Consider the following 17,447-nt stretch of genomic DNA (forward strand, 5'->3'; position numbering starts at 1 on the left):
CTACCGCTTGCTATTCTGTGCTGAAGATATGGCCAGGCTAGAGCAGATCACTGGATTACCACCTGTGGGTGTCCTACATCTAGCAGCAGCCAACGCTGCACCAGCAGCAACTCCAGAGAGAGGGAAAACCCTAGCGATACGCTGGGGTTAACTGCCAGAACTACAGTGGCTTGGCAGCATCTTACTGATTGGCTTTGCTGTGGAGCAAGAGAACAGGCTCACGTCATATAACTTCAATTTATTTTTTTGGCTGTATCATACTAAACTAACTCCCACTGTGTTATTGGCATCAAATCACGTGGCAGTACTGCAGACAAGTGGAGGCTAATAAAAGATGACTTCTCATTAGATTGAAATTCGTTCCTTTCTCTGTCCTTTTGGTTCCTGTTTAATCAGCTACAAATAAGGATGACAACTCTGTGGCTTTTTGATGACCTTTCATGATTATTGTCAGATGGGCTGATTTAAAGAGCTAATACAGGTCAGGATGTGCAGGGAGATTTTTTGCTTTTCCATCTCTACCTTGCTTAAGAGCCTATTAAGGCTTCTGCTAAGTGCTGCATCCATGCTTTTTCCCTTCCTCCCATGGCACCAGTCCTTTCCTCTCCTCAGCACTTACCACCAGGTTTTCCTTGGCTCGCTCCCTCAACCTTTTCCATGGCACCATTCCCAGTTTTCTGAGCAGGACCTTCTCATAGTGATCTCTGGCCTTTTTCTGGAGCTGCTGCTCTTTCTCCAGCATCCTCTGCTTCTCCAGCTCTTTCTACAATACAAAGAGCAGTAGTTTTGATTCACTCTGGGTAAAAAGGATGTTAAGCAATACCAATGGATTATCACACTGGAGCTGGAGGTCCTGACCTGACAGGAAATGGGGATCTGCATCTTTAGCAGTGCAGACCAGACATGACCCTGTGTACTAGAACCTGTGGTAGAAAGCGGAGCAAATGGTCTTGAAAATTCTCCTGGAAGATGATGGTATTTCTGGACATTTCCTTGGGCCATGTATGAGCACGTGGCCTTCCCTCAGCACCGCAGTTTGGTGTTACTGTAGCAGATACATAGTCTGTGGCTACCACCAGTGCTGACACAGCAGGAACCTCCTCTTCATGGGGCTTCATCATGTGGGGAGGGGAGCTTTGAGGAGGGCAGCTTTCTATGTTTATAAAACTGGACTGAAAACATGTCCAGAAATGATTCTGAGTTTACACATGGACCCTACCTCTTAGTCTAGCCTAAATAGTGGGTGTTATGTAACTGTACAATATTACTTTTGGCTGAGACTCGGGGATGAAGGTCAAACATCCTAAAACGCTCAGTCCAAGTAGAGCAGTAGTTGTAGGTCAAATTCCTGTAGGATTTCAAGTGCGCTATTTGGGTTATCAGGACAGCTCATTTCCAAGTAACAATAATGAAGTGGGACTGTTCTTAGGCTAGCTCCTAGGAGAGGAAGCTTCTATCGTTCAGGTGGAATGTTGCCCCCAATCTAACTGTCAGGCTTGTTTACTTTTAAATTGTGTGTTTGTGACTGGTATCATTGTGTATACTGGAGGGGGGATACAAGTGGAAGGAGCAGTCTGAAAGCAGGCTGAGCATGCTGCCAGTGGGGGGGGCTTATGTGGCTGTACCTCAGCAGTGAAGGCCCACCGGCTGGGCCCTCTAGTCCTGCTGATGAGACAGATAATATATACTTCATAACACGTTCAGTCCACGGCTCTTCCTCTAATATTGCCAAAAAGGGGGAAGGTGGTGAGTGGATATAGCGGCTCTGCTCTGCTAATGAAGACCTTCAGCTCACATTGGTCTGAGTGAGTGCTAGCGGGTAACGGCTCCGCTTCCCTATCCCTGCTAAAGGGGGGGAAACAGGTGAGGTGTTTGGTCACCAGCTTCTGCTGCCTTCTCTCCTCCCGTCGTTTTTCCTGCTGAGCTTTCTTTTCCTCGGCCTCTTTCCTCTGTCGTGCTTCCTCTTCAGCCTTCAGCTGGGCCTTGAAATGGAGAAAATGGAGAAAGGTAAAATTTAATTTGGTGCAAGTGACCTTTTCAGAGAACACAGACCTCTAAGCTTTCCCAGTATTCCTCTAGTATGGACCAGCACCTGAAGCTTCAGAAGGAAACAGACTTTGTCACGTACTAGACATGATCTGTGTTGGACAGTGAACAGTGGAAGGGAGAGGAAGAAGGGACTGTTCTTTCTATTACATCTATCTGTCTATCTATCTTTGCCCTAACTTACAGTATTTGCCCACTCCTCCTCTAAAAAAATTAAGCCATACACCAAGTTATTCATCGATAACCTGATAGCTGAAGTCAGTTCTGAAGCCCTGGGCTCTGCTCTGAAGTTTTACTTCTCCATGCAGAGCAGCATTACAGGTACCCAAACATTTCTTTCTCCAAACACTGAAGGTACTTCGGTACTGGCCATACTTGGCAAAATATACTTCTCTGAATGTTTATCTACTCCCCTTGCAAACCCCACTCTATTTTCATTTCACAAAGCTTTCACTCTCAACGTATGTATCAAAGGCCTAAAACCCACAGGAACCATAATGCATGATTATTATGACTGTGCTTCCTGATTTCTACAACTGTGGCAACTGCAGGTGAGGAAAACTAACCTGGTGCTTGTCTGTCCACTCTGTGGTTAGCGTTCTCTAGAGCTCATTTCAGCCTCCTGTGTATGTGAGTGCACCTCTCTTGCTTGCAGAAGGAAGAAATGCTGGTTGTTTTAGGACCCCCAGTTCTGAGCTTTCTAACCTAATACAATTTACTATCCATGTTTTCAGTAACAGCTTAATGCCCTGGAGCTAAGGCGGCTCCTCTGTTAGATGTGTGTCACGGAATTTGGGTATTAACTATGCAAACATTGTCAGTATCTTCTCTCTTCAGCAGAGATTTGCTAGAAAGATGCAGGATTTTGACTGGGTGAGACTGCATGTCCTTGAACTGCACATGACCAGACAGGAAAGGCAGGGGAAGGGAAATCACCATTGGCAGGTCCAGTCAAGTGGATGTCTGCAAGCACTTCCATCCTTCCCATCCTTGGCAAAGACAAGTTACGGGGTAGGTGTTAAAAAAGTATTGGGAGTAAGGGAGGCTGCTTCCAGAATTGCAGCTGCATTAACATGAAGTGTCTGCCTGAGATATGGCACAGCTAGTGCTGTCACTATATGCAAATGCAGTATTAACTACTCCTTTTGATGTGTGCTGGACATCTGCTTTCTCACAAGCTATAAAACTCCCGTTTTATATAAAGGGCCTTTTCTTGGTCTCTAACTTTGGGGTTAAAACAGCGTTTCTTGTAACTGGAATGGTGTGAAAGAGATATTACACTTTCCATTTCCCTTACCAATTTTGCCTCTTCTCTTTGTTGCTTGGCTTCTTCTAGTTTCCTCCTCCGTTCTGCCCGCTGAGTTGCTCTCTCCTCCATAGCTATAGAAACAGAGGATGTAAGGCTTAGTGGAAACGAGCTATAGGATAATGGCAGAAGTTGGGTGAACAAGGATGACCACTTCACTCTACTGCCAGGCCCCTGTTGACCTGCAGTGGCCAGACAAAGGGACTTGCTTTCTGCTGCTTCTTACGGCTGGCAGCGTCGTGAACAAGGAACCCACAAACATTTAAGAGATGACTCAGGACTACCCAATTAGATTCACTCTGCCCTCCTTGGCTGACAGTCACAGCCATGAGGCTGTTATGAAAGAAGCTGTGTTCAGGGTTTTATCCCCGTCTTCCCTGATTTGAGAGCTGAGGCTCGGGGGACTTGATTTGGCAGCAATTGCTAGGAGGTCTCCAGCAAGCTCCAATTGCTTAATTATAGGGCAATTTCATGATGGAAAGCATCCCTGCCACAGTGACACACAGGTACTTGGTCCCACTAGTGAGAAACTGCTGCTTGATGCTTCTTTTGGGAGATAAACTGCAATGTGGTGATCTTGTTGGCTATCAGCAAAGGTGTTACAGTGCTGAGGGGACCACACAGAACATGCAGTGGAGTTGAGAACCCATGCTTGCTGCTTCTGAAGCTGCAAACAAGGCACAGGCTAGAGCAACTGATAACTGGGGGGACTTCAGTGTGTTGACCACAGTAGGTTTCCTCAGATTGTTTTCTCCTCTCAGCTGTCGCAGGATTCTCTGTCAAGGGAAAATCATCCAGCGATACCTTATTCACTGCATTTTTTTTGGATCTTCAAAAAAAAGCACTTGAGTGCTCTGAAAATATGCTCACTGTCTCTAAGGCATACAGTTCAGGCAAATCAGAGTTGAGTGATGGCTTAGACTAGGTAGCATCAGAGCTGAACACAGTGATCCCAAAACTGTTAAAACATCACAATGATCATATTCCAGACAATCAGGACCACCCCCTAGTTGATACGGAAGGACATGACCTAGGGATATAACAGAACCCGATCTTAATTTACTGCTTGAAAAGGTTGTGCTGCATGTTTACCATGTATATGCTGTTCCAGTGTGGGCATGGGGGGGAGATATCTCACAGAAGGCAGGGGTCCTGAGCTCCTTCCCCAGCCCTAGCTACTGTTATCTCACAAAACCTTGGGTAGGCACTTAGTTCCCTTTTGAAATCTCAATACCTCTGTCAAAGTTAGATGAAAATGTCTAGTCAGTTTAAGTGTTACTTGAATGTACGATGACGGGAATGAGACTGACAGCAAAAAAAACCCTGCAGAGCTGCTCTCTCCAAGTCCTGTCACACCAGAAACAATCACAAGTGTTAGCCACCACTGCGTACTAAGCACTGACTTGAGAGGCTTGCAGTGGCCCGGGTTTTACAGATGCCTGACTTGGGCATGAAGACAGATCCCCCTCTCACAGCGCTGGTCAGGCTGGGAAAGAGGGCTGAGTTTTATTTGCATGCTGTCATCAACCAGTAAGGCTGAGGCAAATAAAGGGAAAAGTTCTCAGACAAGCTGTTGAGAGAAGTGGTCTGGAATGGTCTTTGCTACCTAGAACAATACCTTTCAGTATGGGATGAGGTGAGATCAGCTGGCTGGAGGGCTTCCTGCTTTGCATCACTGCCCTGGTGTTTGCTGGCTTATGAGAAACAGGTGGACTATGAAAAGAAAACAGAAACTCATCAACGAATGTGGTCAAATGATGTTTCACACCTACCACCTATTGTTGAGGAACAGGCCTTGTAATTTCTATTCCCCGTTGTGCTGCATTTTCATTCTGAATCCCTGATACACCTTTCTTCTGCTTGAAATGGGATTAATGATGCATCCTTGCAAAGGAGTCAAGTACCCAGGGCTGCTGCATGTTCTGAAATACTGAGGATGACACTTTCTTTTTTCCTAACCACATAAATCCCTGCTGCTACTACATGTGACACTCTAGTGTTGCTGTTTCTAAGTGGATCCTGTATGGATCACATGATGTCAAGCCATTGCAAAAAGGGAGGACGGAGAACTGTGGCCAGCCTGATACTACCCTTGGGGCTAAGTCACAGGTGAGAGAAGAGCAAATAATGCTAGCGTGGCTGAAGTGCGCCCGCCAAATTCTGGCACAACTTGAGTAGGAATGAGACATGCTGACTAATTGAGCCTGCTTCATCGAGGGCATATACCTCAAACGGGTTGTATTCTTGCACCTGGATTGTTCTTCCATCTTCGGTTTTTCCTCCCTGATTTGTGAAGCAGAGTTGTTAAGCAGCTGGGTTACAGCCGTGCCTTGTGCTGACTCTTCTTTAACTCTGCTCAGCCTCTGATCTTCCTGCAGTTCAAGGATCAGCTCTTGCTGTTTCTGAAGCTGCTGCCGCTGCTCCTCAATCAGACATCGCTGGAAGTCATGACAGTGTTCAAAACTGCTACCATAAGCAGGAGCTGGCTTTGGACCAGGTGCCTGAAACTGCTGGGGGAGAGTGGCTGTTTGATTCCTGTACACAGCCTGGTCCTGGGCACTCAGGGCTGCACATTTTACGGTCATCTCCCAGGCAAATTTGGGTTTTCTGTGGGAATGAGATGTGTGAGCAGCATCCCAATGAGAGTTGTCTCTGGTCTGGTCAGGTTCTTTCTGTGTGAGTCCAGTTTCAGTTGGCTAGGGGGGAAAAAAAAGAAATAAGGAAAACTTGGCATGGATTAGAATGAAGTACCCTTCTGCCCTTCCTACGCAGTAAGTATTTCTTTAATGCAGATCTGGTGAGATGCCTGAGAAGTACGGTAATCTCAGCTGCGCGGTCTTTATCCAGTTCCTAGCCACAGCAGAGGGGCCCTGTTATGCACAAAGTAACAGGTTGTAGGAAAAGACTGTTAGGGAGCTGTGTGCCATTTCACTGGGAGGAAGAAATCCTGATCAGGCAAGAGCTCTGGCAGGAATATATCCTGACTATTTTGTTAGGGAGCACAGCTCAGGACAGCTCATTTCTCAGGGGTCAGCTCATTATTCAGGGATTAGCACTGTCCCTTTTGGACTGTGTTGTCCCCACTCAGAACTCAGATGGAGAATAAAAGAAAAAAATGTTGAAGTGATCTACATGGCTGATCCCTTTTCAGGTGGAAGAGAAGTGTACAAGGTGCTGCTTCCTCGTGCCTCTTCTCCAGCTTTGCTAAGTATTACCATGAAACTGGTGCACAGTGCAGAATGAAGCTGTACCTTTTCTGACACATGGTTTTTCTCTGAAGAAGCATCAGATGTAAGATCTGCTTTCTGATTCCTAGGTCAAACCCCAAATTCAGTCTCATCCTTCCAGCACAAATTTTACCAGTGCATCAGAAGAAAAACAGGGGCCTACTAGGATGATACAAGCACTGCAGGAAATCAACTTTTGCTGACACTTAAGCAAACTAAAAGGTTGACCTGTAATATGTGTGTGTGAGCTCTCATGCTGGGATCGGGATACTGCTGTGGTACAGGTTTTATAGACAGAAAGGAAGGGCAGGCTCTGACCTGATAAATGCCAATTTAAGGAAGCTAGCTCTGATTCTCCTCTCCCACCTCCTTGTGATGCACATTATCTGAAACAGCCACTGACAACTTTTTTCCCCCATGCTTAAAAGCCAGAGAGCTGCACTGGCATGACAAAATCTCTTGTCACGCAGTCAAGCATTATTCTTTTTAAGTCTAAGCAGGCATCAAAGATGTAACTAATCTCTCAGCAAAAGCGATCTGGGGTGGGATGCTCATTGCGACTCACAGTACATGAAGGGTTGTTCTTTGTCATTATTAGAGATTATTTTTAAAACGCATCCATTGTCCTTCACTTTTGCCTCTGATTTTTAAAGACTTCCCTCCTGAACAGTTGCAGGCAGTTATGTGGGGGTCACCCTGGGAAAGAAGCTTTTCTCTGGGACAATGTACTCTTGATTTCAGACTGCACAAAAGAAGTACTTTGTAAGAGTACTGAAATGCCAATAGACAAAAAACAAAATGGGAAGGATTTACCTTGTCTTGCTGCAAATCTTGATGATGGTTTACTTCTGCTGTCCCAGGCTTGTTAACCTCCAGTGGCCTGTCCAGACCACCCTGCCCCAGTGACACTGCCTCCAGCAGCTGTGCCATCTTTCTCTTCATCTTCTCCCTCTGGATCTGCAGCTCTTGCTTTTCTGTCTCTGCTCGGCTCCAGCGCTGCCATGCCAGAAAGCAGCAGCGCAAAAGCCGTCGCCGGTTATGCTCTGCAGACAGTTGTTTTTTCCTGAATGAGAAAGCACTTGTGTTACGACAGGAGTGAGACTTCTGCAGGCTTGAAACAATTGCAGCAAGTACAGCAGACCAGGCTATGGCATGAGGCCCCATAATTTCCTGAGTCTCTTTTTGTGGCCTAACTCTGAGGCACTCCAAAGCTGTACAGTTTCTCCAAGGAGGAGTGGGAGGGCAGAAAGGATGCCCATTATTTTGAAGTAAGTTTCCCTAGTTCACATTTTGCAATTTCCTGTGTCATCTGTAGGACAGGTCTGAAAGAGGAAGTTCCCTTGCCAGCTGCACAGGGGGAGGTGGCAGTGCCTCACCACACAACCTGCCAGACACCTGCAAGAGCAAAATTTTCTCTGGCTGATAGGTAATTCATCCAACAGCCTCCTCAATGAAAGACACTGGCCAAAATGATCTCTGCTGTACTGCTACTGAAATAGGAAATAACTATATTAATCAGGAATAAACTGGCACCTCGTATTCTCTGGGGTCCAGAGCAAGCCAGGGTGAGATTGCCAGGAAAGATACCTACAGAGCGAGTGAGATGCAGGCTTGTTGCAAAGTGCTAAAGCTCTTGTTTATCTCTGTCCTCCTTTTCATCTGTGCCGCAGCGTCTCTGGCAGACTACAGGCAGCGTAGCAGTTTTCTCAGAAAGCTACCGTTTTCCCCCTGCTGGCTAACTGGCAACCCCCTTTTACAGTCCCTGATCACTGCTGTGCCCAAGTACTACTGCAGTAGGAAGAGTGCCACAGTGTAGGGTCACTACCTGTTTTGATCTCGGAGATGAGCTTCCAATTGCTGTGTCTCCTGCTCTACCTTCTGGGCCCAGGTATATTTTCTCCAAGCTCGCAGGGCCTTCAACTGGCATTTCCAGTCAGCAAAGGCTCTGGCTTTTCCCATTTTAATTCTGTGCTCCAGAACGACTTTCAGCCAAGCAGAGAAATGTCGCTGCATGCACTGCATGGGAGAGTTTCAGAAAACCAATGAGAAGGTACAGCCCGTCACACAAATGCTGATCTTCTCAACCCTTCCCCTTATTTGACTTTCCTTTTTGAGATTCTTTTTAGTATCCCCACTTTCAACAATTACCTTGAGGGTAAAAAACCCAGTGCAGAGCATGTACAGGTCTTCTACAAGAAGCAGAAAGGGACTAGAAGGATAACGTCATGGGGCTTTATGCTTTTGAGTGAAATGCACTTAGTTCACCAAGTATAAAGGAATAAAATGGGTGAGGATCATAGAAGTTCTAGAGAGGAAAGTAATTTCAAAATCTAGAAAATGTCTTTAAGATGCTACAGTTACAAACACTTCTGAGAACAGTTCACAAATATCTCCCATGGGCCACTTGTTTTTTGGTGTGTTTTTTTCTAACTTAGACAAAAATTAAGATACTTCCCAGCATGAATTTATGACACAACCTAAGCTCACCCTTGTTCCAGCATGAAGCCAAACCTTTCCCCTGTTGTGTAATTAGACTCGCTGCCTCTGGGAGTGATTTACATTGTACAGAACAGCAATTTGCTATCTAATCTACCCCATGATTCTAGCCCTGTCACCGCAACACTGTTCATTTTGATCCTCCTAGTGGGTCAACTCACAGGACTCAGCTGTTCCCCTTTGTCGTAATGCCTTGTTTTAATTGCATTCCTCTCACTCACTGAAATCTCCAAATGGAGACTTACAAAACGGACAAAATGCAATGCATTAGCCATTTCTTTCTGCTTTAGGAAAATAATCGGAGTGTCACTATTGCTTAGCTCAGCTAAGCCCTGGCTTCTCACATTATGCCAGCCCTAAATTGTTCTGTGGTTTCATTCAGGCTTATCTTCATAGCTTAAATTGGGCTGGAGAGAGGTTGTGTACCGCTAAACAGTAGGCAAGCTCAAATCCAGCAGACGGGCAGATGAAGTCAGCCATGGGGAGAATCACCATAAAAGCTGTGGGACTCTTCTATAAAAGAAATTCTAGATGTAGATAAGTAGGCGTTAATGATGATTGATCTATTAATTAAAACCATTATCTGATGGGTGGCATTCATACCTGCACTCAGGGAAATTTATTCCCTTTGCTGAAACTGCCCATATAAAATTAATTCAGTACAAAAACATTGCTCTTTAATTGCAAGTATTTGATACAATTAGGTGTTTAACCCAGAGCTGGCCATGGTGACAGGATAATGAGGGTAAAAGAAATAGGTTCCTACTAGAAATTACTAAAGTCTGCATGCTTGCCTCGAAAGAGCTGTTGCAATATCACAGAATATCCTGCTGCCCCCAGTGGGAGTGGATCCCTGAGGAACCCATTACTGTGGATGTGCTGGCATACTTCAGTTCTGGGAGACCCACTTCAAAATTCATTCCAGGCCTCAGCACTTCCCTTTCCTCTCCCTGCTCCTGCACCAGGATCTGCAAGGCAATCTTTAAAATATCTTCCCATGCACACAATAAGGTCTTCTCAGGACCTTTTGTGCCACTTCCCCCTTTTTACTTTCTTCCTCAAGGGAAAATAAATCTTGCTCCACTGCCTCCTCTGTGCATCTGCCTATTTCTCAAATGCAGAAGCCTCTATGTTCACAGCTGTCCTGAGCACCACATCTTTTCCACAATTCTAAGTGAAACTCCCACTGAGTACACTTGAGGCACAGACACAGTGGGGATGGAGGCTCAGGATTTCTCGCTCCTAGTCTTACAAGATCATTTTTGCCCTGCTCTTCTGCTTTCCTGGTATCAGAAGGACAGCTTGGAAGGAGTAAAAAATTCTGATAACCAGGACTTTTTACTTCAGTTTTGCAAATGTTAGCTGAGGGCAGGTAACTCGGTCTCAGACAAAGAGGGGTGATGCTCACTCTTTGCTTATTGGTGTGAATCTTGCGCAACAGCTCCTGAGCCTTTCTCTGTTTCTCCTCTCCTTGCTCCTCCTCCTTCGGGACCAGGAGTGGTGATGCAGTAATAGATACCTCCTGCATTGACAACTTCTGACTTTTTTCTTGTCTCTTCCCCTCCCTGGAAAATGAACAAACATACAGATCTAATACAACGAGAAAAGTATTGTAGCTCAGATTCCACTCTCTTTTTGGCCAATCCTAAGAGAACCACCCCTGCAGCTTCGAAAGCTGCTGATTATTTAACTCAGCCTTCTTAGAAAACAGCCTCTGTCATGGTTTAAAAAGTCTGGAGTGTTTCCAAAGTGTAGCATGCAGAAGAAAACTGTAAGATTTCAACAAAGCACTTGCATTAGAAGATTTAGGATCTCAGGGCTGCCTAAGCAAATAAACGGCATCCCTACGAGTCACATCTCTGACAGTTCAAGCTCAGCAGAAGCAAAAATAATGTCTCTGCAGAATCCTCAGCAAAAATGCTGTTTATTCTCATAGCAGAGGAAGTATTGTAAGTGCTGGGGAGGGGAGGACGGGGAGGGAAGGGGAGAGAGGGAGCATGTGTGCTGGCTTTCATGCTGCATTACACACTACCAAGGCTTGATGCGGCCACAAAGCTGATGGAAGGAATGCATGGTGGTGCAAACATGCTCCTACTTTGTGATTCAGTACAGTAATGGCTGAAAGGAAGGCTAATGGTACCTTTAGCCCATCTTCCCACTAATGATAAACTGCCATTGACAAAGACATAAAAGTTTTTGGGAGAGTCTGAAGACAGAGCAACAACAGATGTTTCCTTTGGGACCACCACTCCTCTTACATTTAGCCAAAGGAGCTGATAAGCGTTCTTCATACGGTTATTTCCATGCCCCCCTCTCCCTCTTACGTTCTCCGTGCTTCTGCCATAGTATGCCTCTTCTCAGCCATTTCCTTTCGCAGCTTCACCATTTCCCTCTGGATCTCCTCCTCCTCCTTCTTGGCCTTCAGTGCCTTCCTTCTGTCCTCCTCCTGTGCTTGGAGCCTGGCCTCAGACAGAGCTAATCTCTTCAGAGACTTTTCTTGTCTCTGAAGCTCTAATGCCTTCTGACGCTTCATTCGGTTTTCTTTCACCTGGGAAGGAGGAAATCAGCAAAAGTCAAAGCAGATACCAAAGGCTGAAGAATTTGAGGTTCACTGTACACTGACAGGGTGGGTTACAAGCCACCTTTCACATGAAGCAAGCAACCCTATCTATAGCTGGCACTGACTGGGCAGGTTCTGTTCTCAGACCAGCAAAAAAGTTCCATTCAAGAGAGTGAGGTTAAACAAGTGTTACTCAGAACTCAGACTGCCATGGCAGCTTTTCCTGTCAGTCTTCAGAAAGGGGGGAAAACCTTAACAGACGTAGTGAAAGTTGACTGTGCAAGCTACTGTAATAGCTAATGTGCACGCAGAAATTCAGCTAAACTGCGGAAGAGTATCTTCAGGTGTTTGCCTCCAAGTCAGAGATTATTGCAGGTTGGGAGAGAATACAGGGGAAGTATCACTGAGCATTTACTGTAATCCTATAATCCTTCATCTTACTCCTTTTAACTGTGCTGCCTTGCCTGCTCGCACCTGCTTGTGTCTGAGCTCCATGATTATTCGTGGATCTGCAAGTTTTTTCTTTTCCTTGATATCTTCAAGTCTAAGGTCTTCCACTATCCCACCATTCACAACTTCACTCTGCAAAAGATGCTGTAGGTATTCTTGGACAGAAAAACTTTCCGTTTCATGTTCCAGATAGCGGCACAAGTCTGAAATGAGGAATTCAGATTCTCTCAGGCTAGTCTGAAATGAATAAACCCCTCTGTCTCAGATCACAAAGCCTAACACAATTAAAGGGATCATTTTCCCAGACTGTGAATGCATTTATCATGGAAGTGGACACACTGACTGCACTCCATTTATCCCCAAAGAGTCTTAATCAGTCTCCCATTGAACACACTAAAGCAGTAACAGCATTTCAACCATTTTTTACTGCCTTGCCTCTGAGCATCTCAAATGGCTGTATAAATTTGACAGGCCTCACAAATACCTATACACAAAAGAAATATGATTTCTCTTTTACAAAGGGAGACATCGAATGTTTATGAGGCGCATTTGTGCAGCCCTACGGCAAGCTGCTGTAAGAGCTAGGGCAGAAAAATCATCACCTCTGATCTTGTTTCTACTGAGCCTGTTACCCTGGCCTCAAAGCAACTTTTATCTCTCAGTATGACAAGCCATGAGACCTGGCTCCCTTTCCCAGCACAACCTCACAAAGGATGTCAGGAACTCCTTTGTTGTGCTCACCATCAAACTGCTCATGCTTCAGAGGGGCTGCAGAAGGCTTTTCCAAGAGGATAGAGTCAACTTCCTCTTCTCCATCACTCATCTGCTCCAGTTGCAGTTTGGACTTCATCCAGTTACTGAGCAGCTGCTGGGCTATCATAAGGAAAAAGACCAATGACTTCATTTGCTTAAAAAATATATAGGTAAGTGTAAACTAGCAAGACTCTATCTCTGGAATAGTTGTATCACATGCTGGGAAGGCTGTCTAAAATGACTGAAAGCTGATCTGCAACAGAAAATGGAATAAGGCTAACAGTTCTGTTCTCATCTTCTCGATCAATAAAAGAATAGGAAGAGAAAGTGGTAAACTTTTTCCCTGTCACGTGTACCAAATGAATTCTTCACCTCATTTTTCCTACAAGATTCTGTGGACATTTAGATCACTCGTGATTATTATAGCATTTATCAAGGAGACGGAATTCACATGAGGTAATTCATGCCTCAGATAGCTTTCATATGTTTTACCACTGCACTTGCAGACACTTAGATGTTTTCCACATACACGTCAGATGTTAAATACAAAAAGAACCAATGTTTGGACAAATGTTCATTTCACGTGTACAGGCTAACCTTTGCAAGTATCGCAGCTCCATGAACAACTGGTGAGTCTAAATTACAAGTCTGTCAGGTGGTAAGCTTCACTGGAGACTACCTGTACTCAGCATTAAGACTGCAACTACAGGAGTGCACACATGATGGATTTGGTACTCCTCAGTGAGCTCAAATGCCTAACGAACAACTCAGTATGAAGTCCTTCTATGGACTTTACTTGTATTTCCACTCTCCTGTGGAAAAACGCAAAAACTACTTTTACAGAGTTCCTACTCAAAAGCAAGGACAGCTAACGTGGCTGCTGCCTCAGCAAACCACCTGGCCTTGCTGCATGGGTGGCCAAACTCTTCCTGAAGCCGAATGCAGGGCTGTAAACTGCACGGCATCAAGAGCAGCCCTACGAGAAGCTGGGCCATCCTGAGCTATCCATGTTGTGAGGATGGGCAAAGAGCAGGGATCTCAGCAGCCGCTGTAGTGCAAGTCATCCCCTGTAAAGGTACAGAGCCAATAAACAAGAGGAAGCAGCTGCTCCAAATCTCTACGTCTAACACAAAATGAAGATGTTCCCGTTGAGTCCTGGTATTTCTAATGCAACAAAGCCTTTTAAAAACTTCCTCGAAATGGGGCGGGTTTTTTTTAAGAAAACATAAATGTAATGTTTATTGTCCTTCAAATCACTTTTGTTCTTTCATAATCTCTCAGGCCAGCTCAGGAACAAGGAAATACAACTGATAACAGAAAGAAGATAGGAAAACAGCTTATCATTTGGGGAGGAGTTACTTTTTTGACTGGGAAATGTGAGCTCCTTGTAACTTCAGCAAATGGGTTCTGGCACTTCTCTTATCGATACCTTTCTTTACAAAGTGGACTATGTGAAGTTAAGTATTCTAATCATGGGTTCCAGATAAAAAGCTTTCAGTGAGGTAGGAACAATCCTGAGGGATTGGTAGCTATAAAAAGGAAAACCCTAGGAGAGAAAGGCAAACAACAATAATAAAGAAACACGAGGAAAGCAAGCAACTTTTCCAGCAGTTGCAAAGACAGCTCCTTTCGAGTCACTGTGCTGTATAATGCATTCAGAGAGTGCACTGTAAGCAGATATGTGTATTCCACGCTATTAGTTGAACCCTTGATGAGTATAAGTGAAATACTGACTTCCTGTATTGAAGTGGATGCTCTAGAGACGTGTCTTCATTCCATTCTATAAGGCTCACTTTTGAGTCTTAAAAGAATGGTTAACTCAGTTTTTAAAATCTTGCCTCCTGTCAGCTTTTTACACTGCAGATGTACTTCTAACACTGATAGGAGATCATTTCCCCATCTTTTTTTTAATGTACTGCAGTTTTACTTTCAAATTTCAGTAAGCGTTTGTTTCTGCAGGCATTACAAAGGGAATATTTAGTTAGCTAATTAGTAAGGAAAATTTTGCATGGGAATCAAAGCAAAACCACACAATTATCTGTAGATGCGAAAGTTACACAGAGCAACTCCATTTTCACATCTGGCCCACTATCAAAAATCTGTCAGGTAATTTTACCTGGTTCCCTATGACCCATTAACTTGTATTTGGCCATACAGTGTGTTTTCAGGGGAGGTATTCACCCTTGTCTTGACCTGAAATTGCCAGGAGACAGAGAATTTATCCTTCTCTTAGGTATGCTAGTCAAGATCTACCTTGAACTCCAGCAACTGATTCTTCTTATGCCTCTCTCCATCAGATGAAAGACATCTTACTATGAACTGACTCTTACAGTCTCAAGCCTTGCAAGAGCTTGTTCAGACCAGAACCACAACACTAGATCAAGAACAGTTCACTTTAGGCATCTCGTGGCAGGCAGTATTTCAGCTCACCTTCCTCACAGGCCTCATCATGATCTTGCAGCCGTTCCACAGTTTCCAAACTTGTCAGAGGAACACAAGGCCTCTGTGGATACCTTAACTTTTGAAGGGAAAAAGCTTCAGAGACAGCATACTCAGAGGCTTGGTCCATTCTCTTTAAATTAAAAAAAAGGAAAATATTTTTAAGGATTGCTAGATATTAATTTTTAAAGTTCTTACATCCATGCTTCTCCTCCAGAGAGAGCAAACATCAGTGGGAATATCACACAAGACAGCATAGCTGTTCTAAGACAGATTTCTTTTGAAACACGTTTCTCCCACTGGAAATACTGGACTTGGAAATCATTAAATAATAATCATTAATTTGGCAATTAGTGCCAATCATAGTGATTGGAGAACACACAGGGAGAATGCAAACACCCAGCCCCTGGGAGCTGGATGGTGACTTGTTCAGCTAGTCCCCACCAACCACCATGAAATTTGTATTCAGCATTTTGTCTTAACCAGGCTGGCCACCGTGTAAACAGTCTGAGTGATTTTCTGTCCCGTATTCATCCCTCTAAGGTGTAAATGGTTCTGACATGTGACTTGTGTTTTCACATGTTAACACCTGTACCCCAGACCGCCTGCATTTCTGCAGAACTTCTTCCCTTTGCGCTCGGGCAACCCGAGCGGCTGCTGCCAGAGGCCTTTGAGGCACATGCACACCCCTACCTGCCTGCGGGCAGTGGAGCATGGGGGGTGCTGTCCTGGCTTCGGCTGGGATCGAGTTAACTTCCATCTTAGTAGCTACAACAGTGCTCTGTTTTGGCTGTGATGTGAGAACAACGTTGATAACTGATAACACTGAAATTTTTAGTTGTTGCTGGGTGATGTCCGTACAAAGTCAAGGGCTTTCTGGTTTCTTGGGCCCTGCCAGTGAGAGGGCTGGGGGGGGGGGCATAGGAAATGGGGAGGGGACACAGCCAGGACAACTGACCCGATGATGTCATGCTAAGTATATAAACTGGGGGAAGAAGGAAGTGGGACATCTGGCATTATGGCATTTGTCTTCCCGAGTAGCCGTTACATGTGATGGAGCCCTGCTGTCCTGGGGGTGGCTGAGCACCTGCCTGCCCATGGGAAGCGGTGAATGAATTCCTTGCTTTGCTTTGCTTGCGTGCATGGCTTTTGCTCTACCTATTAAATTGTTCTTATCTCAACCCTCAAGTTTTACATTCCTTTTCGATTCTCCTCCCCGTCCCTCTGGGTGAAGGGGAGTGAGTAACTGTGTGGTGCTTGGTTGCCAGCTGAGGTTAAACCATGACAGGTCCCAGGGAAGGAAAACAAAAGGACGTTGACCCTAGAATTCATTTTCCTTCATCTCAGGTGGTTGTAGATGCAGGCGATCATGCTTTAGGGTAAATCTCTTGCATTACTTGCCTATACATACAAGCCGCAGTACTGCCCAACAGCAAGTCCTGTGTGTGACCCGTGAGTTTTACACATAGCAACAAGGTCCCTTACTCCTGAGTTGCCGTGCAAGTTACCTCACCTTGACCCTGTGCTCCAAGTTATCAGGGTCAAAACCGGGCTGGAAATACGTTTTTTTTTAAAAAAAAAATAATAATAGCGTTGCAATCACCTGTCTCCTTTTTCGGACCCAGAGCTGAACGCCGCCACCCACGGGAGCGCAGCGCAGGCTGCCCATCGCTGGCAAACCGCACGGCCGCTGCCCACCCGGCACGCCTCTTCCCTGAGCCCGACCCTCCTCTTCCAAGTGCCCGGGATCCCGCGGGCCCGGCCCGCCCTCCCCGCGCCGCTGGGGCCGTTGGAGCCGCCGCTGGGGGCTGGCGGTGGCGCGTCCCCTCAGTGCGAGGGCGAGCCCCGACCGGCCGGCGCCCCCTAGCGCTCTCCGCGCCGCACCCGCGGCCCCTCAGGCCCCGTTACCTTCGGGCTGGCCCCGGCGGTGAGGCGCCGCCAGCGGCACAGCCGGTGCCGGTGCCCCGGGATGGCCGCGCCCGCGCCGGGCACCTCCGCGTCCCGTCGCAGGGCGCAGCGTGCCGGGGGCGCCTTCGCCATGGCAACGCCGCTGCCCCCGCGCGAGGGGCGGCCGCTCCCGCCGGCGCGGGCTGATGACGTGGCGTGAGGCGGTTGGGGCGGGCGGGGAGCGACGCCCCGCCCCCGCCCCGCGCCCCGCCCCCGCCCCGCG

The 17,447-nt window shown here is 46.1% G+C and overlaps 1 protein-coding gene across 4 annotated transcripts in view; it reads right to left on the bottom strand.

Annotated features, from left to right (window-relative positions):
• Nucleotides 1–17,342, bottom strand: part of CCDC191 (coiled-coil domain containing 191) — a 21,037-nt gene extending 3,695 nt beyond the window's left edge. The window contains exons 1-13 of one of the 4 annotated variants that reach the window (XM_037387606.1): nucleotides 17,186–17,342; nucleotides 15,269–15,410; nucleotides 12,827–12,958; nucleotides 12,110–12,288; nucleotides 11,400–11,623; nucleotides 10,484–10,640; nucleotides 8,405–8,595; nucleotides 7,393–7,642; nucleotides 5,603–6,048; nucleotides 4,971–5,065; nucleotides 3,344–3,426; nucleotides 1,881–1,982; nucleotides 620–763 (exon numbers count right to left, since the gene is read on the bottom strand). In XM_037387606.1, coding sequence (XP_037243503.1) covers nucleotides 620–763; nucleotides 1,881–1,982; nucleotides 3,344–3,426; nucleotides 4,971–5,065; nucleotides 5,603–6,048; nucleotides 7,393–7,642; nucleotides 8,405–8,595; nucleotides 10,484–10,640; nucleotides 11,400–11,623; nucleotides 12,110–12,288; nucleotides 12,827–12,958; nucleotides 15,269–15,410; nucleotides 17,186–17,317 — 2,277 coding nt within the window. In that variant the 5' untranslated portion in view covers nucleotides 17,318–17,342. Of the gene's footprint in view, nucleotides 1–619; nucleotides 764–1,880; nucleotides 1,983–3,343; nucleotides 3,427–4,970; nucleotides 5,066–5,578; nucleotides 6,049–7,392; nucleotides 7,643–8,404; nucleotides 8,596–10,483; nucleotides 10,641–11,399; nucleotides 11,624–12,109; nucleotides 12,289–12,826; nucleotides 12,959–15,268; nucleotides 15,411–16,880; nucleotides 16,973–17,185 lie in introns of those variants that run through there. The other 3 variants (XM_037387605.1, XM_037387607.1, XM_037387608.1) reach the window with 3 other exon arrangements.
• Nucleotides 17,343–17,447: the final 105 nt, after the last annotated feature.

The sequence above is a fragment of the Falco rusticolus genome, chromosome 5 (genome assembly GCF_015220075.1).
Source record: "Falco rusticolus isolate bFalRus1 chromosome 5, bFalRus1.pri, whole genome shotgun sequence".
NCBI lineage: Eukaryota > Metazoa > Chordata > Aves > Falconiformes > Falconidae > Falco > Falco rusticolus.